The following is a 20,398-nucleotide window of genomic DNA, read 5'->3' as shown; positions in this document are numbered from 1 at the left end:
CTTTTTTTTTTTGGTGGTGGGGGAGAAACTATTAGATTGTATAGCAGAAGTTCCTTAGCATGTGAGGATACTATCCTTAATGTCCTGCAGAGCAGTGATAATATGAAACCATTCTTATCATTGGGATAATGCATGCTTTTCTTAAAGATTCCAAGTTCCTTTAGTAATACTTACCCTTACCACCCCCATGACTCTGCCCAGATTAGAGCCCTTCTCACTTCAACCTAGCTAGGATCTGCACATAATAGAGGTAGATTAACAAGAAACATATTTTATGAGAAAATGTTTCATGAATAGATTGTAGGCCAGTATTTTATATTTTCAGTCTTGTATTCTAATGACTTTTAGTTTAATGACCTGAGGCATTTTGCATAGCAGCTTAAACTGAGGATGACAGAGATTGAATTGACTCAATGTCCTTACAGACATTCACATATTTATGTGCACCCAGAGCAGGGCCTGGCACAGAGTATAAGTGCTTGCATTTGCTGAATGAATGAATGGCTTAGGAGCCACTGGCATTGATAGTCAGTAAATAGTTAATGAAGAAAGGACTTATAGACTACTTGAATATTTTGTCTGTAAAAAGTAGACAAAAAGCAGCCGTGGAATTTCTAGAACCTGGTTTTCTACAACACATTTAACTGCAGGTTAAAGAGAAAAAGAGAATTGGGGAGATGATGCGAAACTATTGCAGTTTTTGTTAAGTTAAAAGACTCTGTTTTACTAAAACATCACAATATTGCACAAGTACTGTCAGAAAAGTTTTGCCTACTAGTTCCTATAATCATGGAGTAAATTTGGATTTTTAATGACCGTACGCAATGTTTTCTTCTTTCTTTGCAGGCATTTGGGATCACAGCTTTGTGAATTAGAAAAACTGATAGATAAAATGATGATTGCAGAATTTTCTAGTTACTCTCACAGTGACTTAAATAGACCACTGGAAGATGACCGTCAAATTTTAGAAGAGGTATGTGTTTTGAACTGTGGAATGAAATTGATATCATTGCTTAGTGTTAATTCCTAATATCCTTAGTTTAGAACACATTCTTCTCAGATTGTAGTGAACAAAATTACATTAAATTTCAAGCTCTATCAAATCTATGAAGTCCTTTATTATATGTGACTTTAGCAAGCACCATAATTGTTCATTAGAGAATAAAATTTTATAGCTTAATTAGAAATTACAGTTATAGTGAGGTCTTTATATAGTTTATTACCAAGTTCAAAATATAGATTTAGGATGAATTAACGTATATCCATGTGTATGCATGTACTGAAATACTTCTTTTAAAACAGTAATTATTATGCGGTAACTTATCAGTCATTCACATTCACTGAGTACCTGTTATGAACATGTCTTATGATATCTAGCTACAAGTACAACATATCCAGGCTACATTTACCTGGTAACTTCTCAGTTGTGATTACTGCCAAGAACTAATAAAAAATTTAAAAAGCTCTGATAGCAGCCTAAATAGTTAAGATATATTTGTACCCATTAGTAATTAATTCCCCACAGATAGTCTAGGTCATCATTGCAGTCTTCTAGACCATGAATGAAAAAACTCAGAGTATTTATTGGTCATCAGGATTTGAGAAGGATACTTTCTAGCTTCTTGTTGAAAGTAGGCCAAAATATACTACTACGTTTTGCCCCTAAACCAGCTTCATTTGATCCACTACAGTGGAATAGGATTTACTTGTTTTATAATACTGACTCCAAAAATATGATGGCAAGATTCCTGTGGAAGGGTTTTTTATTTTATTTTTTAGGTTTCTAGATGCCAGATAGAGTTCTGAGGATCAAACAATAAAATCCTTGATGTTGAATATTTGTACCTCTAAGTGAGATTATTTTATATTTAAAGTATGAAGTTATATACTCTTCTTTTATTTTAATAGGAAAGACTAGTATCTCTTGTATTTGGACTTTTAAAACAAAGAAAACTTAACTTTTTAGAAATCTATAGTGAAGAAATGATTATTACGGCAAAGAATATCATTAAACAGGTAATTATACATTTTTTTATTTGATATATTTTGGTCTAGAATCATTTATGAAGTTATCCTAGAAATAATACAATAGTAATATTTTCTTATTTAAAAATTGAAAATATAAAAAAGAAGGAAAATCTAGCCCTATTAGTAAAAGATTATCATTTAATAATATGTCTAAGTGTACATTGTTACTAGTGTTTTTATTGTTGCTAGCAGACTGTATAATTATTTGTGCATATTTCAGTTAGAAATACAAGCATTTTCTCATTATGTAAGAAACATCATTTTTAATGGTTGTATTAAATTTCATAGTATTAGTTAAACCTACTTAATCTTTCTTCTATGTTGCATATTTCTAGTTTGGTATTGTAATGAAAATTGTGATAAACATCTTTGGTATAAAGTTTTGTTTGATTTTTCATGTTTAAGACTATTTCCATGTAACCGATTCCTAAAAGTGGAATTATTGGTCAGAGATTGACAAACTTTTAAATTGTTAAAAATATACTATCACCAGCAGTAGATAAATGTTCCTTTTATCTAATCTCTAAGAAAGCATAATTGCAAATCCATGTCTTTTTAAGTCTTCCTGGATTTTTGTTTTTACTCTTTTCACTGAGATAAATCTTATTCACTGAACTTCATTTTTTTTATGAATGAGAAAGGAAAAATTTAAATATATTCATTGGTGTAATCATTATTAAGTTGAATGTACAGTACTGAGTTTCAATGTTTAAATAAAACAAACCAAAAAATTACAATCACCCCATCTTTTACCTTTTCCAACCACTGACTAAAATACCATATTTTAAAATTGTTAAAATGACTTTTAAAAATTGTTGGGAATATCTACTAGGGCTAAATATAAACATATATTATGACTGAGCAATTCTACTCTAAGAAATTTCCCGACAGAAATGTAAACAGAAGCTTACCAAAGATGGCACAAGAATTCATGGCAGCACTATTTGTAATAAAAAAACTGAAAAAGCCAAATTCTATCATCAGTAGAAAAGATTTATTATATATTTATATAAGTGAATACTATAGGCAATGAGAATGAATCAGTTAACAAGGAACAACATAAATGAACATCACACACAGAATGTGGAGCTAAAGAAACCAGACACAAAGGAGTATACACTGTATGATTCCCTTTATGTGAAATTCAAACACCAGCAAAATTAATCTATGGTATGAGAAATCAGGATAGTAGTGTCTTTTGAGAGGAAGTAGTTACGAGGAGGGGGAAACAGGAGAGTGTTCAGTTTATGATCCAAGTTCCGGTTACACAGGTATACTCCATTGTGAAAAATTATTGAGCTGTAAACATAATTTGTACAATTTTCTGTATGTATGTTTTACTTTTAAACAAGTTTTTTATTTGCTGTTTTAATTCCCAGAGTTCTCCTGAAGTCTAAGCAATTTATTTTTTTTTAACTTTAAAATGTTGTGTGTATTAAAAGGAAATGTAAATGTAACCTCCAAAATGAATTTCTTTTGGAATTAAAAAAATTGTTTTAAGTATACTTGGTATACAGTATTACATTGGTTATATTGGTTATATTATATTAGGTGTACAGTCTATTCATTTGACATTTTTATACCTTACAGTGTAATCACCCCACTAATTCTAGTAATATCTGTCACTGTGCAAACTTATCACAATATTATTGTCTATATATCCCTTCCTCTTTTCAATCATCTTTCACTCCTCTCTTCTGCTAATCATCCCTTTGTTCTCTGTGAATGTTTTGTTTTGTTTGCTTTGTTTCTTTTAGATTCCATGCATAAATGAAACTATATGGTATTTGTGTTTCTCTGCTTGACTCATTTCACTTTGCATACCCTCTAGATCCATCCATATTGTCACAAATGGCAAGATTTCATTTTTTAATTGCATAATATTCCATTATATACGTACCACATTTATCCATTCATCTACCAATTTCTCTAATGAACACAAATGCCAAAATTATCAACAAAATACTAGCAAACTATGTTCAACAATATAGTAAAAGGATTATATACCTTGACAAAGTGAGATTTATGCCAGGGGTGCAAGGGTGATTCAGCATGTACAAAATAATGAATGTGTTTCATCACATCTCCAAATAAACAAAAGAAATCATATGATATCTCAATACATGCAGAAAAGGCATTTGACAAAAGTCAACATCCATTTATTATAAAAACTCTCAACAAAAGTGGGTATAGAAGGAACTTATCTCAACAAAATAAAGGCTATATATGAAAAGCCCACAGTTAACATCATACCCAATGGTGAAAAACTGCAAGCTTTTCCTCTAAGAAGAGGAACAGGACAAGGATGCCCACTTTCATCACTATTAATCTGTATGGTGTTGGAAGCCTTAGCCATAGCAATCAAGAAAGAAAAAAATAAAAGGCATTCAAATTGGAAATAAATAAATAAAATTGTTACTATTCACAGATGACATGATACAATATGTAGAAAACCCTAAAGAATCCAACAAAAAACTAATTAATTAAAAAAATCAGTAAAGTAGGGTTACAAAATGTACAGAAATACATTGCATTTCTTTTGGAATTTTAATATGGGGCTTATATCTTGTTGCTAAGTATTATAGTTTTTTTTTTTAATGTTTTGAACAGTTTTAAATAGAAGGGGATTTTAATTAATGCAGTTCAAGCTACCCTGAAATAATTATTTAATAGGGTAAGGGTAATGCTGCAGTTTTTTAAAACACCTTGAGGTGTGTATAAGAGACACAAAGTCTGGTAAAACGATTATCCAAGTCATTGAGGCCCTTTTTATTTTATTTTAATTCTTAGATGTAATTTCAAAATATGAACTTTAAAATTTTTTAATTTCTAGCCCATTGAAGCCTTTTTTAATGTATAAATGAACATGTAGTACTTAGAATTTACATTAATCATATTTTTTCCTCAAATTTTTCAGTGCGTGATTGATAAAGTTTCACAAATAGAAGAAATAGACACAGATGCTGTTATGAAGTAAGTTTAAATATTATTTTGGGGTATATAAGTCGGAGAAAAGATGACATGCACAAGAGAAGAGAGCAGTTAATAGAATTCAGGAGAAAGACATGTAGTCGTTAACAAGAATATATACAATAGTTGAAGTGTTCTTCATTGGGGAGAGAGAGTCATCCTGATGCAACCCCTCAGGGAGGGAGATGGAACTATCAGTACCTCTCCTCTTTCCTCTTTAGTAAAGGCTCCTCATGGCCAAACCTAGTACTCAGCCTCCCAGGGCAGAGAGAGGATGGAGAGGATACAGTATAGACATGGAGGGGGAAAATTTAAGATAGTCCCTTACAGAGGAATAGTAGGTGACATTTAAATTATATAGCCAGATAACTAAAACTCAACTTCTAATTGGCTTTGAGAAGTTTGAGTATGTTATTTTGAATTGCCCATGTCTATAATTTTTATTTTCACCTTTGAAATTCCTATTCTTTTATTTTGACAGTAGTGATTTTTTATGACTTTGACGTTTTCATTCCTATAGATATGTAAATTTTATTAACTGTCATAAGATATAAATAACTATATGGACAACTGTGAAACTTCTCTGGGCCAGACTCATAGAATGAGGATTGTAGAGTTCTAACTTTCATACTATTACCTGGTGAAAATTCAGTTTCAGATTAGTTGAAGCAACCCTGATGATGTAAGGATTGCTAGTATAGTAGTTGGAAAAATTAAGTTATTGGGGCTCTGTTAAAAGCCCTATGGAAATGGAGAGTCATTTATTTTTTATTTTTCTTCCCTAAGGAATTTTTTCAAATGGAGAACTTTCTGTATGTCAAGTATCAATATATCTTTGGAAAATAAACTCTTAGCTGCAGCAGCAGCAGCATTCATGAAAAATTTAGAGTAATAAGTCATTGTAGTACTATAAAATATCTTTATGGAATTCTATTTTGCATTAATTTTTTGATCTGAAGTTATTGCTTAATGTCAGTGAAAAATATTGGTTGTACTATTATATATTATACTAATATTTTATACTTAGTTTTATATATTATACTAATGTAACAATTAGTAAAATATATATTATATCTAGTATACATTGCGTATATATGTATGCTAATATGACAACTAATACTTATATAGCCCTTTTTTATGTACTATGAATTGTTGTAAGTACTTCTTATTAACTCAGGTAATATTCACAGCAACCATATAAAGTAAGTTCTTTTACTTTCCCCATGTTAAGATGGGAAAATTAGAGCATGGAGGAGTTAAGTCACTTGTCCAGAATCATAAAACTAGTAAATGTCAGGACTGGAACTTGAAACAAGGTGATGTGGCCCAATTGTTCATGGTCTTAGCCACCATGCCATATTACCTTTTGTTTGTGGAAAAGTACTTTTTAGTTTTAATTAGAAAAGTAGGTTATTATGTTTATTAAGGAAGAGGTTATATTCCTATTTTTATTTTAGAACATATCTTCTCCATGTTTAACCAAAATTGGTTTATTTCTCTATGGCTTTTCATCCAGTGGTCACAAATCATGTTCACATTATTATGTAAGATTTATAAGTCAGTATACTTATAGACTAGTAGACTAGTATTAGAGATATTTAAACAAGGAGAAGTTGTTTGGGAATTGACCTCTTCAGCTCAGTTTTACAATATTATTTAGGTATCTAGATGAAATTGCATTGTTCTTTTGTTACTAGATAGTATTTATTATGATTTCTTCCACCTTCTAGGTTAATTCATTTATCAAGCCAAAAACAGTTATTATTTTTGTTTGAATTATTTTTTCCTAGACTTGCAGATCAGATGAGAATGTTGAATTTTCCCCAGTGGTTTGATCTGCTAAAGGATATTTTCTCTAAGTTTACAGTTTTCCTACAGAGAGTTAAGGTAAGCTTATGTGATTATCAGTTTATCCAGAATATCTCTAAAATTAAGTCAACTTTCTAGATTTATAAATATATATAGAATCAAACTAGAATAAAACAGTTTCTTTGTTTTTGTAATTTTCCAAAGAGGCTTAGTTTTAAGTAAGATTTGAAGTGTTTCAGAATATTTTGGTTCTTTTTATAATTTGGATTTGTTTTATATTAAGGAATATAATGCTTACTTGGCATTAAATATCGTACAATAATATTTGCTCTTGTGGTTTTGTGATACTTAAATTTCTCTAGATTATCTAGAGGTTCAATATGTAGAATCACTTAAAAATCTGTCCCAAACTACTTAATTTTCTAGAAATTTAGTGTTGATGATTAGTGTTATTTTTAAATATGTCATATATATTTAAATTGCCTTACTAATGTCTTTCATTGCAGGTTTTTATTTCATTTTCCAATCTGGGATTCAGTCAGGAATCATGCATTAATTATTTTGTCTCTTTAGTTAAACCACTTAATTTTAGGCCACTCAGTATAAGGAAGAAAATACATAACCATGAAACATTTTTCAGAAGAAAATATGTCACTGACCCTAATACATATTTGTTGGGATTGTGTTTTAATAAGGGAGTCATTAGGAATTACAGATTATAACAGGCTTTTTGTGAAATTAGATATTGGAATTATCAAGTGTTCGTATTGTGTTGTATGTGCTAGTTAACATTTCTGGCATCTCCTGAGTATCATGTTAAAATGGTCTGGGGGACTTTAGTACTTATCTATGACATGAGTTTTTCTTATTGACATTTGAATAAGGCTAATAAAGAATTTGGTAAACATTTAATAAGTTTTAAATTGCTTTCCATTCTGAGTACCATAATGAAACCTCATGCTATCCTGCTCCATACTTCCCAGGATGAATTATCCCTTGTCTAGCAGATCCACACTGTATGTGCTACTCACCCATTACTCAGATAGTATCCATCTTGGTTATCAGATTACTGTCATGGTATCGCAGTGCTTGTGTTCAAGTAACTAACTCTTATTTTACTTAATAATATAGCTCCAAAGTGCAAGAGTAGTCATACTGGCTTCTTTGAAATGAAAAGGTGAAAGTTTTTCATTTTTACTAAGGAAAAGAATAAAAAAATTGGGTGTTGAGGTTGTTAAGATCTATGGTAAGAATGAATCTTCTATCAATGAAATAGTGAAGAAGGAAAAATATGCTCGTTTTTCTGTTGCACCTCAAACTACAAAAGTTATGGTGACAGTGCATGCTAAGTGTGTAGCTTAAATGGAAAAGGTATTAAATTTGTGGGTGGAAGGCATGAACCAAAAAATGTGTTCAATAGATGGCATTGTGCTGTGCCAGAAAACACTGAGCCTGTATGAAGGGATATCCTAAAAAGAGTGACCACATTCACATAGCTTTTACTACAATATATTTTATAATTGTTCTATTTTATTATTATTCTTAATCTTTTACTGTGCCTAATTTATAAATTGAATTTTATCATAGGTACATATATGTAGGAAAAAACATAAGTATATATAGGGTTTGGTACTATTCATAGTTTCAGTCATCCACTGGGGGTCTTGGAATGTATCCCCACAGAAGGGAAACGACTGTATTTGATGTATTCACAGTGTGGAAACTGATTTGTCATAGTTGTGATTTCTCATTTTCACAGGCCATTTAAACTGATACTTCTGTGAAACATCTTTAAGGATGACATATAACCTTGAAAAAAGTTTTGTTCTATAAGGGTATGATTTTATTAAAAAATAATGTTAATTATAAGCTGTTCCCTTTTAATGAAGAATTAAAAAAATAAAATAAAACTACACATTGGAAAGGACCCAGATGTCTAACAATAGAAGACTGTTTAAATAAGTTATGCCTGGTACGTTTATTACCATGGGATATCATACAGTCCAGGATTTTAAATTATTAAAGAAAATGCATACATTATAACATTAAGTGAAAAGGCAAGATACAGACCTACTTATACAGTATAACCTCAGCTATGTTAAAAAGATTATTTTTTTATCTCTTCATTTTCATAGAACAAAGAAACAGCTTGTCTTTTTGGTGGTTATCTTTAAGTGGACTATGTATAGTTTGAATTTGTTTTTTTTTTTTCTGTTTTCCTTAAATTTTCTACAAAGAGGTATTACTTTTATAATCAGAAAAGATTGTTTTGTTTTTAAATAGTGTTTACCATGTTACAGGAGTAAACTGTGAAGCTCTTATTTAATTTACCATGGTTATTAATTTACTATTTTACATTCTTATATTTATTTTCTCAAACTAAGGATAACTGATGTCACTTTAGTAGAAAATAAATTATATTTTAAAAAAAGAAATTAAAGCTTAAAATTTTAGCCAGAACATTCCATAATATTTTTAGTATAAATATAGAAAAAATTTAAAAGTTGGGGGCTTGAAAATTTTATATTTGAGTAATTATTAATGACTTAAGAATTCATATTATTGTTAATCGTATTTATTGAATTTTTTATTGTAATAAAATTCTCAGCATAAAATTTACCATCTTAACCATTTTAATTGTACAGTTCAGTGGCTCTCACATAATTATGCTACTATCATCACCATCCGTCTACAGAGCTCTTTTCGTCTCAAAAAACCAAAACTCTGTACCTATTAAAACAATAATTTCCCTTTTTCTCTTCTTCCTCCTGGCAACCATCATTTACTTTCTGCCTCTATGACTTTGACTACTTTAGGTACATTATATAAGTGTGATTACATAGTGCGTTTCCTATTGTGATTGGTTTATTTCATTTAGCTTAACGTCCTCAGAGTTTATTCGTTTTTGAGGCATGTGTCAGAGTTTCATTTGTTAAAGGCTTCATAATATTCCATTCTATGTATATACCACATTGTTCATTTTTCCATCAGTAGACACTTGGGTTGCTTCCACTTTTTGCTATTGTGAATAATGCTTTTATTAACATGAGAGTACCAATATCTCTTAGCTGTTTTCACTTCTTTGGGGTATATTATCCAGAATTGTAATTGTTGGATCATATGTAATTCTGTTTCTAATTATTTGAGGAACTTCCATACTGGTTTTCATAACAGTTGCACCATTTTATATTCCTAGCAGCGGTGCACAAGTGTTCCAATTTTTTTACATCCTCACTAACATTTGTTATTTTCTCTTTCTTTGGTAATAGCCTTCTTAATAGGTGTGAGGTGGTATCTCATTTGGTTTTTATTTTTATTTTTTTAATTATTAGTGATATTAATCTTTTTATGTGCTTTTTGACAATTTTTGTATATCTTCTTTAGAGAAGTATCCTCTTCACCCATTTTTAAAAATCAGGTTGTTGTTTTTTGTTTGTTTTTGAATAGTGGGAATGTGTATATATTCTAGCTACTAAGTCCATAACAGATATTATGATTTACAGATATTTTCTTCCATTTCATGGATTGCTTTTTCATTCCATTGATTGTGCCCCGTGGTGCACAGAAGTGTTTAATTTTGATAGTCCACTTTATTTTTTTTTGTTGCCTTTGCTTTTATTCAAGAGATCATTGCCAAATTTAATGTCATTAAGCTTTCCCCCAATAGATCTTTTATCTATTTTGAATTAATGTTTGTATATGATGTAAGAGAAGGGCTCTTTTTTGATTTTGGGCATGTAGATATCCAGTTTTCTAAACACCATTTGTTGAAGACTGTCTTTTTCCCATTGCATGATTTTGGTACCTTGTCACTCCATCATAAATATGAGGGTTTATAACTCTCTATTCTATCTCATTGATATATGTCTATATTTATGTCAGTACCACATGGTTTTGATAACTGTAGCTTTTAGGAAGTTTAGAAATCAAATCTCTAAGTATGAGACCTCAGTTCTTCTTTACTGTTAATTGTATTTTGAATTTTTATTAAAATTCTTGTTTGTTGACAATACCCTATAGAGTAGGCTGATTTCTATAGCTAAAAAAGAAAATAATCCTTAAAAGCAGCTTATATTTTTTTCAGGGAATTTCTAGCTTTTAAGTTTTCATTTTAGTATGTGGACAAATAATCCTGGTCTGTCATTTTAGAGACTTCCCAATATGATTACCAAAGTATTTCATTCAGTATTCTCAAGATTGGAGAATTTTATTTGGTTTAGTTGTTCTGGTCTTTCTGAAACATGAATTTGACTATGAACTGCTGTAATAGATAAGTTCAGAAAGTAAATATTTTACCTACTGTTGAATCTATTATATATTATAAAATATTCTTGCATCCTTAAGCAAGAATGGCTCTAGACCTGGAAAAAAATTATTGGCAAACTTTTAAAACTCTAGGTCTGGTGAAAACAGTAAAGAAGAGTTCCTAAGAGAATACCTGATACACTGTATATGGAAAAATGTATTATTGTATTAGCTAAGATATTGTCAAAAGAAGCGCAGTATGCAAATCAAACTTATTTTAAAACTAAAATAAATATACTTACTCAGGTAACTTAATCTCAAAATGAGTTTAGTCATCAGACATGGTGTGGTCTTGGTTTTCTAGCTTAATTTCTTAGTTTTAATTCATGTCTACTATCCTCTTTGTTGGTTTTATCTTCAGACTAATCTAATTATTAAAATTGCTATGACAGTTCCAGGTCTTCCACATATATATACTATACTGCCTAGAATAAGATTTTTTTTTTTCTCTAGTCATCAAATGAAAGTCCTTAGCTTTAATCAATGGGACCAATTTAGGTCACATACATAATCACTGTGGTCAGGAATTGCCATGCACAGATTGATTTGGATCAGGATTGTCTTCTCATCTTTGAACTAATATGGCAAAGAGATTACAGGTATACCAAGTAGGCTCTTCAGAACTGACACCTGAAGCTGGAAGGTGAACTCAGTTTTGCATGGCTCTATTTCTGTGGAGGAGGGGCAGAATAGGTGTGGGAAGGGAAGGATCATGTCCACCCCATGTCCACATTATAGACTTTCTATTAAGAAAAAGTTAAGAAAATCAGCAAGATGGAAAGATAAGAGAAAGGCAAAATAAAGATGGGGAAATAAGCACATCAAAGATTAAGACAGTAGTGGAGATTAAAAGCATTAATGGTGGAGTGTAGCAAGGAGCAAGAGAAAGTTACCAATCGATGGAGAAGAAAAATGCAGTATCCATAGACACTTTGTTAGTATAGACCTTGAAGACACAGAACATCTGCTGTATACTATATTGGCTGTTATATCATTTAGAGTGTTTTTATTTCCAAATAATAGGAAACATAAGTCAGAATGTCCTAAACAATTAAAAAGATTTATTAGCTTATATAACTGAAAAATATCCAGAAGTCGGTCAGCCTTTTAGGTGCTTCATAGAGAGGTTGATGATGTTATTAAGCATTGGCTTTGTTTCTCTACATTTCTCTCAGTATGGTGTCTATGTATCTTCTTTAGCTCTAAGCTCAGGCCTAGGGGTTTCATCTTCTGATTGCACTAGCTTAAACCCTTATACTGTTTTTGGAGACCTGAAGTTGAAGTCTGCTTCCCTAGAACCATGTGGATCCTGAAAAAGAAATCAAGGGTTTTGAGAAGGTGGCAACAAACTATGAGAGCACAACCATGAATGTTAAAGTAGGCAAATAACCCCTTATTCTTAATAGTCCATAAAGATTATTAATATACATAAATTTACTCTTAATTCACCTAGCTTTCAATCTTTTTTATGTACCTCCTACATGCATTATTCTCATCATTAGGATAGAGCTAACATTCTAGTAGGAGACCTAGAATTAAGAAGTTAAAAAGATAATTTATTTTTTAAAAACTGGGTAATGGGATAAAGTTGCTAGGAGAAGAGTCAGAGAAGGTTTCTTTGAGAAAGTGGCATTTGTACAAGAACCTGAGTGATGAGAAGGAAACACATAAGCAAAGATCAAGGCAAAGAGCATTCCAGGCAGAGGAAATAACAAAGGCACTGAGAAGAGAGCAGTGGAATTTACAAGAATAGAAAGAGAACCAGAATGTCTGCAGGGTAGTGAATCAGTGAGAAAAAAAGGTAAAATGAGAGAGAGGTGGATATAAGAGTAGGCATATAAGGAATATGGATTTTTTAATTTTAAGCAAGCACATCAATGAATATGATTCTCTGACAGGGAAATTATGTTTAGTGTAACCTATATTAGAGAAATGCAGTAATACATTTAGGGAGATTTCCATTTAAAAAATCAATTAAAATACAGAACTCTATTTCTAAGCTTTAGGGAACCTGTTTCTCTTGAACAATTTTTTTCATAGATCACCTTTACTGTGTCATAAAAGAATGGTAGAAATTCTGATATGCATGACCTTGACTCACGTATAAGATGCTCAAAAGTACATGCACAGAATTCACTTTGGGGAACTTCAGGTGTAGGATATTTTAAATCATTTGAAAATGTGTCCTTTTTTCTTGTAGGCAACATTAAATATCATTCACAGTGTTGTTCTCTCAGTTCTTGATAAAAACCAAAGAACTAGAGAATTGGAGGAGATTTCACAACAGAAGAATGCTGCAAAAGATAATTCACTCGACACAGAGGTGGCTTATTTAATCCATGAAGGCATGTTTATAAGTGATGCATTCAGTGAGAGTGAACTAACACCTATAGCAATTGACACTACCTCTCAAAGAAATGCATCTCCAAATAGTGAGCCCTGCAGCAGTGATTCAGTATCTGAACCAGAATGTACTACTGATTCTTCATCCAGCAAAGAGCAGACATCATCATCTGCTACTCCAGGAGGTGTTGATATTATGTGAGTATGGTAATTGCTGCCAACTTAACAAGACTTTCAGTCATCTTATTAATGGTTTCAATAAGATACTAAAAGAGATGTGAAAATCCCTATAGCTTAAACAATATAGAATTATGTTTCATCTAACTGTTCAGGGGTAGAAGGTCCATAGCTGTTACAATTGACAGATTTCAATTGTAAGTGTTCAGCTCAGTTAATTACTGCAAGGTGAATGAATACATTGGTACAGTCACCACCCAGAGTAGGAAATAGAACATCGTCAGCTCTCTAGAAGCCCCTCTTGCCACTATACCTTCATTCCACCAATTCCCACCCAGACTATTCGTTTTCTGGTTTTTAAACTTTGTACACATGGAACCATGTTCTTTTGTCTCTAATTTCTTTCATTCAGCATTTCATGGTATTTTTCTAAGTTCTTGCATATAACAATAGTTTATTTTTATTTGTGTACAAAGATTCTACTTTCTGACTACACCACAGTGTATTCTTTCTACTGGTGATGAAATTTGGGTTGTTTTCTATTTTAGTTGTTGTGAACATTTTTATAGCTGCTTTTTGGTGCATATGTTATAAACATTTCTGTTGAATATATACCTAGGAATGAATAAGGTATGTGAATGGTCAGTTTAGCTAGTAACAATTTCCCAAAGTGATTATACTCATTTACACTCTCATCAGCAATGAGGAAGAGTTCCTGTCACTACATCTTCATTCACTCTTCTTATTGTTAGTCATTTTACATGTTAGCCATTCTGATGAGTATGTCGCAGGTTTAGTTGCTTTGACTTTATTTCTCTGATGATCGGTAAGAACACTTTTCATATATTCATTAGCCTCTTTTATGAAGTGTCTTTCATGGCCTTTGCCTATTTCTGTGTTTGTCTTTTATTTCTTATTGATTTATGGGAGTTCTTTATGTAGTCTCAACACTCGCCTTTTGTCAGTTGTGTATTACATATATCTTCTGCCACTCTGTGGGTTGACTTTTCATTCTCTTATTGGGGTCCTTGGTGAACCAAAGTTTTTAATTTTAATACAATTCTATGATTCATCCTTTTCCTTTATGGTTTGAGTTATTTTTGTATCCTATTAAGAAATATTTCCTTACCCTAAGGCCTTGATGGTATTTTCTTATGTTTTCTTATGTTATCTTCTAGAAGTTTTGTTGCTATCCCTTTTACATTTAGATTAGCAATCCACCCGGAATTGATTTTTATGTATATATGAGGTGGTTTTCTTTTTTCCACATATAGAAATCTTTCTGATTTCACAGCATTTGTTGAAAAGATTTTTACTCACTGTTCTGTAGTGCCACTCTTGCTTTAAATCGAATGTTCATATATGTGTGAGTCTGTTTCTAGACTGTTTTGTTCATTTGTCTGTCTTTGTACCAGTATCATTAAGTAAAATTGTGTTAGTTACTATATCTTGTTAATTAGACTCAATATGTGGTAGAATAATTTCTCCTACCTTTCTTCCAAGACCGACTTGATAATTCTTGGTCTGCTACAAATCCATTTAGATTTTAGATTTGTTAGTTCTTTGTTGCCTGCACATAGATTTGTTTATATTTTATTTTATTTATTTTTTGAAGAGCACAATCCAGAATTTGCACTCATTATTTCCATCCACATTTTGGTGGTCAGAATATTATCATATGGCTATAACTAGCTGTAAGGGAGGCTAAAGAAATAACCTTTAGCTTGTTGACTACTTGCCAGCTAAAACTATTACTGTGGCAAAAAAGAGATAAGATATTACAAGGTAACTAACACCCTGCCATACTATTTGAGATTCCTTTGAATCACATGTGGTCTCATAGTTTATAGCTCTCCCTTACCACCTTACTTTAGATTTTGAAGCTTCTCTAGCTTTCTCCAATTAAATGCTCCCACAACATGATAACAGTTTCTATAGATGGTTCCTCCTATGTTTCATAGGCACATGTATGTCTGGTAATTACCCAGCTTAAAGGGGCAATAAATTAATTGAGTATATTTATAAGTGCAACTCTGACTAGTTGATTTTTACAAGGGCTCTAGCTATTCTCGTATCAGTTTTTTTATCCCCCCTCTTTAATTCCTCCCACTCCCTATTTCCATCCCTGACCTATAGATGTTGCTGTTTCCTTTTAAGAACTGGATCTCTGAAGGCTGTCATCTCCTTCCACATGCTCATGGCACACATCAGGGGGCTACCACCCCCAGCACACTTGGGAGCCCTGGCATACCCGGGGAATGGTCCATGGCTCCACCGGGGGCATGAACCCAGGACCTCTTGCATGTAAAGCAGATGTGCTAACCACTACACTATGGAGCCACCCCTTTGTATCTGGTGTTATTGCAGTATATAATTGTGTCATGGCTATAGCACTTGCAAAATGATGTCTGGTATTTTATCCTTGTTAGTGGTAGATTTTCCCCATTTTCTTAACATTGTCAAAATAATACAGTTTTGTAAGTTTATTGCAATTCTGATATGGGCACAAAAGAGTGAATAATTTCCCAAGCAGGAAATGGGAAAGGAAAAATAATGAAAAGATTAGAAAGTTTTGTCGAGTTTTTAAAAAAAACGATTTATTTTAAATTGTTGGGAAAAACACATAAAATTTACCATCTTAACTATTTCTAAGTATACAATCCAGTAGTGGTAAATACATTCACATCATTGTGCAACCAATCTCTAGAATTTTTTCATCTCGTGAAAGCAAAACTGACAACTCCCCATTCTTCCTTCACCCATCTCCTGGCAACTGCTCTTTTACTTTCTATCCCCATGATACTTGGACTACTCCAGGTATCTCATACAAGTGGAATCGTACAGTATTTGTCCTCTAGTGTCTGGCTTATTTCACTTAGCATAATGTTTTCAAGGTTCAACCATGTGGTAGCATGTGTCAGAATTTCCTTCTAATTTAAGATTGAATAATATTCTATTGTATGTATAGACCACATTTTATTTATCTATTCATCTGTCAGCAGACTCTTGGGTTGTTTCTGTATCTTGGTTATTTTGAACATGGGTGTGCAAATATCTCTTTGAGGTCCTGCTTTCAATTCATTTGTGTGTATACCCAGAAACATTCATGAGGTTTTTTCCTCAATAACATGAAAAAGGTCCAATTAGACCTAAAAATTAAAAATCTTTTTAGAAAGCAGAATTACAGATAAATGATTTTTAAAAAAAATTCCCAGCTTTTTGAATTGTCACCCTGCTTTTTAAAAGACATTAGTTTTTATTTGCTATTTTCTGTTTATATCTTTGTGAATTGGCAGAATATTTCCTAGCGTTCCAAATTTTTACTCATCCTGTTACATGGGGATAAATTTTAGGCATCCTTTAGAAAATAAAATTTTATTTTAATAATAAATTTAAACTTTGAAATTTAAGCACAGTTTTGTGGGAGCCGGTCTTGTAATAGCACTGGGCTGTCTACGTAGAAGTAAATGTTGGAGTAAAGGGAGCTTAGTAGATGAGAAATAAAATTAGACTAATTCTGGATTCTAATCCCACACTATCTTAATCTTATAACCTTAGATAGGTCAGTTAAACTTTCAAAGATTCAGTGTTTTCCTCTGTAAAGTAAATACTTATCTACCTGTCTGAAAGTGTGAGAACCGAACAAATTACTGTTTCTGAGAGTACTTTAAGAATATTAATCCGTCTATTATTTTAAAGTATTAGTAAATTTAGTGATATTATCATTTTGAAGGGTAGCCAGAAATAACTTTAATACCTTACGCCAGTTAGAATAGTGGTTTGCCTCTAATTAATATATTTCAGAGCCTCTTTGTAATGTCTTTGAAAATTATTTTAATTCAACCAGAAGGGAGAAAAATGATGCTAAGGCACTTAACTTTTTCATATTAACACTAAAATGAATTGTTGGCATGGAATCAGTGATTTTTATATATGCTCCAGGGGGAAAATGCATAAAAACTGAAAGTTTTAATTACATTTCTTTTTCAAAACTGGAAAAAAAATGCATTACATCTTATACATACTCCTATTCAACTATAAGTTTCTTGAGGGCAGTGATGTATTATTATTATCCCCTCTAGTGCCAAGCACTTAAACATAGTAAATGCTCAGATAACGTTCAATTAAACTGAATGTTAGTTAACAGTCATTCATAATTGTAACTAAAAAATGGCCCATTGGTCATGAAATAACATTCCTTCCTTCTTCCTCCTCCTACTGTGTCATCCAAAACACCTATGTACAACCTACCACAGCTACCACCTTATACCTAACAAAATTTTTTTGCTATAGTTTTTGTAGCATTTCCAACCAGAGTCTGAACTAAATATTAAAAACACTGCAGCAGAAAGAAAAAATTATCCTTATATAAGATTAAGCTAAAATATATTTGTATTACCTGAGCTTGTTTAAGTGAGGCTTCACCACAAAAAAATGTATTTGAGATATCACAGAATTTTTCCTCAAATGTGAATTTACAGCTTTTTGTTTTTTACTGGTACACCACTTATGTAGAACAATGTGTTTACAACTTTTCCTGACATAATCTCTTTTTATCATTTACAGGGTGAACGAAGACATGAAATTAACTGACTTAGAGCTAGGAAAGCTGGCAAATACTATCCAGGAGTTAGTGTATAGTGCCTCAGATATATGCCATGATCGAGCTGTCAAATTTCTTATGTCGAGAGCAAAGGTTAGTTGTTTTCATAAAGCTTTAGCTATTTTATACATAGTGTAATTATTTCAGAGATCTGGATTCATATCCTTGCCTATATCCCTCTGTATAATGCATATTATATTTTTAACACTTAATAAGGTTAACAGTACTGGTGTGGTTTATAAGGGAGATATTAAAATAATTCAGGTAAAAGAAATAGGAAAACTTATTCAAGTATTCATTTCAAATAAATGATTAAAAGAGTTATTTTGAAATATAATACCTTAATAATTAATTTGAAATTAATGCTGTTATATGTATGTGTATAACTAGCCAAACAATGTATTTATAAAATTAGTTGAACTCCAGTATTGTAAAGTTTTTACAGAATGACCTGAATTTATTTGATCTGTATTATAAAGAGGTCAGAATAAAATTTGGACATCTTAAACTTTTTATGTTCAACTTCTGGGACTAAACTATAGGAAAATTTCATTCAAAATGATTTTAAAGAAATTTTTATGAATTAACATAATTATATATCATAAAAATAATATAATAACATTTGTTAAAATGAGTTAGTGTTATACTGACTGTCATGATTTTTATGTTATCTTTAAAATTTAGGATGGTTTTCTTGAGAAGCTCAATTCCACGGAATTTATAACACTTTCTAGATTAATGGAAACATTCATTTTAGACACTGAACAGATCTGTGGAAGAAAAAGCATGTCATTACTTGGAGCACTTCAGAGCCAAGCTAATAAATTTGTAAACAGGTTTCATGAAGAAAGAAAAACCAAACTCAGGTAGTATTGCCATGTCCATTCTGTTCTTAAATTTTTTCCCACTTCTTTACAAAACACAATTATACTTAAAAGAAGAAACAATTGATTTGCCAAACATAACTTTGACAAATTTTTTTTTAAAGGAAGATCGTAGAATTAAAATCACGTTTCTTGGCTTTCCAAAGTGGAGTTAGAATGTTGATTTCCATTAAAGTATCTATCAGGAAGATCTTTAGTAGATTGCTTTTCCTTTCCCACTCAAAGTGAAGTTGATTATGTTTCAAGACTCTTCTTGGTTAGGCCAAGAGATATAAAAAGAAAACTATTTTCTGAAAGTATTCATACTATTTATGAATGATTTCAATTTATTAAAGTGTTCAGCACTTTTAATTTTTATGTACTCACAATAGCTAATAGCCATTACTGTTTAAAAACCAGTGCCTTGAATTGCTTGAGTTCTACTTGAATTTAACTAAGATACGTGTAGTCTTTATTATTATTAAAAGACATAACAAAAGTCTTATGTACTTCACTCAGCACTTCTTTTTCTTTTCAAGCAAGGAAGATGGCATTGAAATATTATTAATCTTCCTTTAATTTTACTTTCGAATAGCCTCCTCTTAGACAATGAGCGCTGGAAGCAAGCTGACGTTCCTGCAGAATTTCAGGATCTCGTTGATTCTATATCAGATGGAAAGATTGCTTTACCTGAAAAAAAATCAGGAGGTATGTGTATTTTTTCACACACTCTCTTACAGTTTTATATTGTTTGTTCTTTTTGTAGGAATGCTTATTATTTCTTTAATTGACAATACCTCTTTAAAGCCTAGAACTAATTCTCCCAACTTAGTAAGTAGTTGACTGGAAAAGTATCCATGGTAATTTATAACAATAGTTTCAGATATTTATTGAGTGTTAGTCACATGCCAGACACTGGGCCAAGTGCTTTATATGCGTCACTCCAACAATCCTCTCAACAATCTATGACAAAGAAACTATTGTTACCTTGTTTAACAGTGAAGAAGCGAGAAAGCATGAGGCTTTCAAGGGTTGAGGAATTTTGTACAAATGTGATAACCTGAGATTTGAAACCAGCTTTTTATAATTTCATAGCTATGTTCAGAACCACTGTATCATATTGTTTAGAAACATGTATTCATTCGTTGAACACTAGTAATCATCTATGTGTCAGATATTGGGACAGAGATAGCAGTTGTTGTACTTGAAAAGGGCAAAGTCTAATAAAAAATATGCATTAGCAAGCACATATTAGACACAATATATTAGCAAGATATAGTATGATAAAAAAGAAAACCAG

General features: G+C 31.5%; 1 protein-coding gene across 13 annotated transcripts in view; it reads left to right on the top strand.

The window, feature by feature from the left end:
- VPS54 (VPS54 subunit of GARP complex) overlaps nucleotides 1-20,398 on the top strand; it is an 88,070-nt gene that overhangs the window by 45,202 nt on the left and 22,470 nt on the right. For all 13 annotated transcript variants that reach the window (XR_001598814.2, XM_016159819.2, XM_016159817.2 and 10 more), the window contains 8 exons: nucleotides 847-973; nucleotides 1,909-2,016; nucleotides 4,946-5,001; nucleotides 6,789-6,885; nucleotides 13,313-13,653; nucleotides 18,199-18,328; nucleotides 18,920-19,101; nucleotides 19,694-19,806. Coding sequence is in view for 12 of the 13 variants with exons in the window: in XM_016159819.2 (XP_016015305.2) it covers nucleotides 847-973; nucleotides 1,909-2,016; nucleotides 4,946-5,001; nucleotides 6,789-6,885; nucleotides 13,313-13,653; nucleotides 18,199-18,328; nucleotides 18,920-19,101; nucleotides 19,694-19,806 (1,154 nt within the window). In the remaining variant the exon portion in view is untranslated. The remainder of the gene's footprint in view (nucleotides 1-846; nucleotides 974-1,908; nucleotides 2,017-4,945; nucleotides 5,002-6,788; nucleotides 6,886-13,312; nucleotides 13,654-18,198; nucleotides 18,329-18,919; nucleotides 19,102-19,693; nucleotides 19,807-20,398) is intronic.

Source organism: Rousettus aegyptiacus, unplaced genomic scaffold (genome assembly GCF_014176215.1).
Source record: "Rousettus aegyptiacus isolate mRouAeg1 unplaced genomic scaffold, mRouAeg1.p scaffold_m13_p_7, whole genome shotgun sequence".
Taxonomy (NCBI): Eukaryota; Metazoa; Chordata; class Mammalia; order Chiroptera; family Pteropodidae; genus Rousettus; species Rousettus aegyptiacus.
This window is presented reverse-complemented; position numbering and strand designations above follow the sequence as displayed.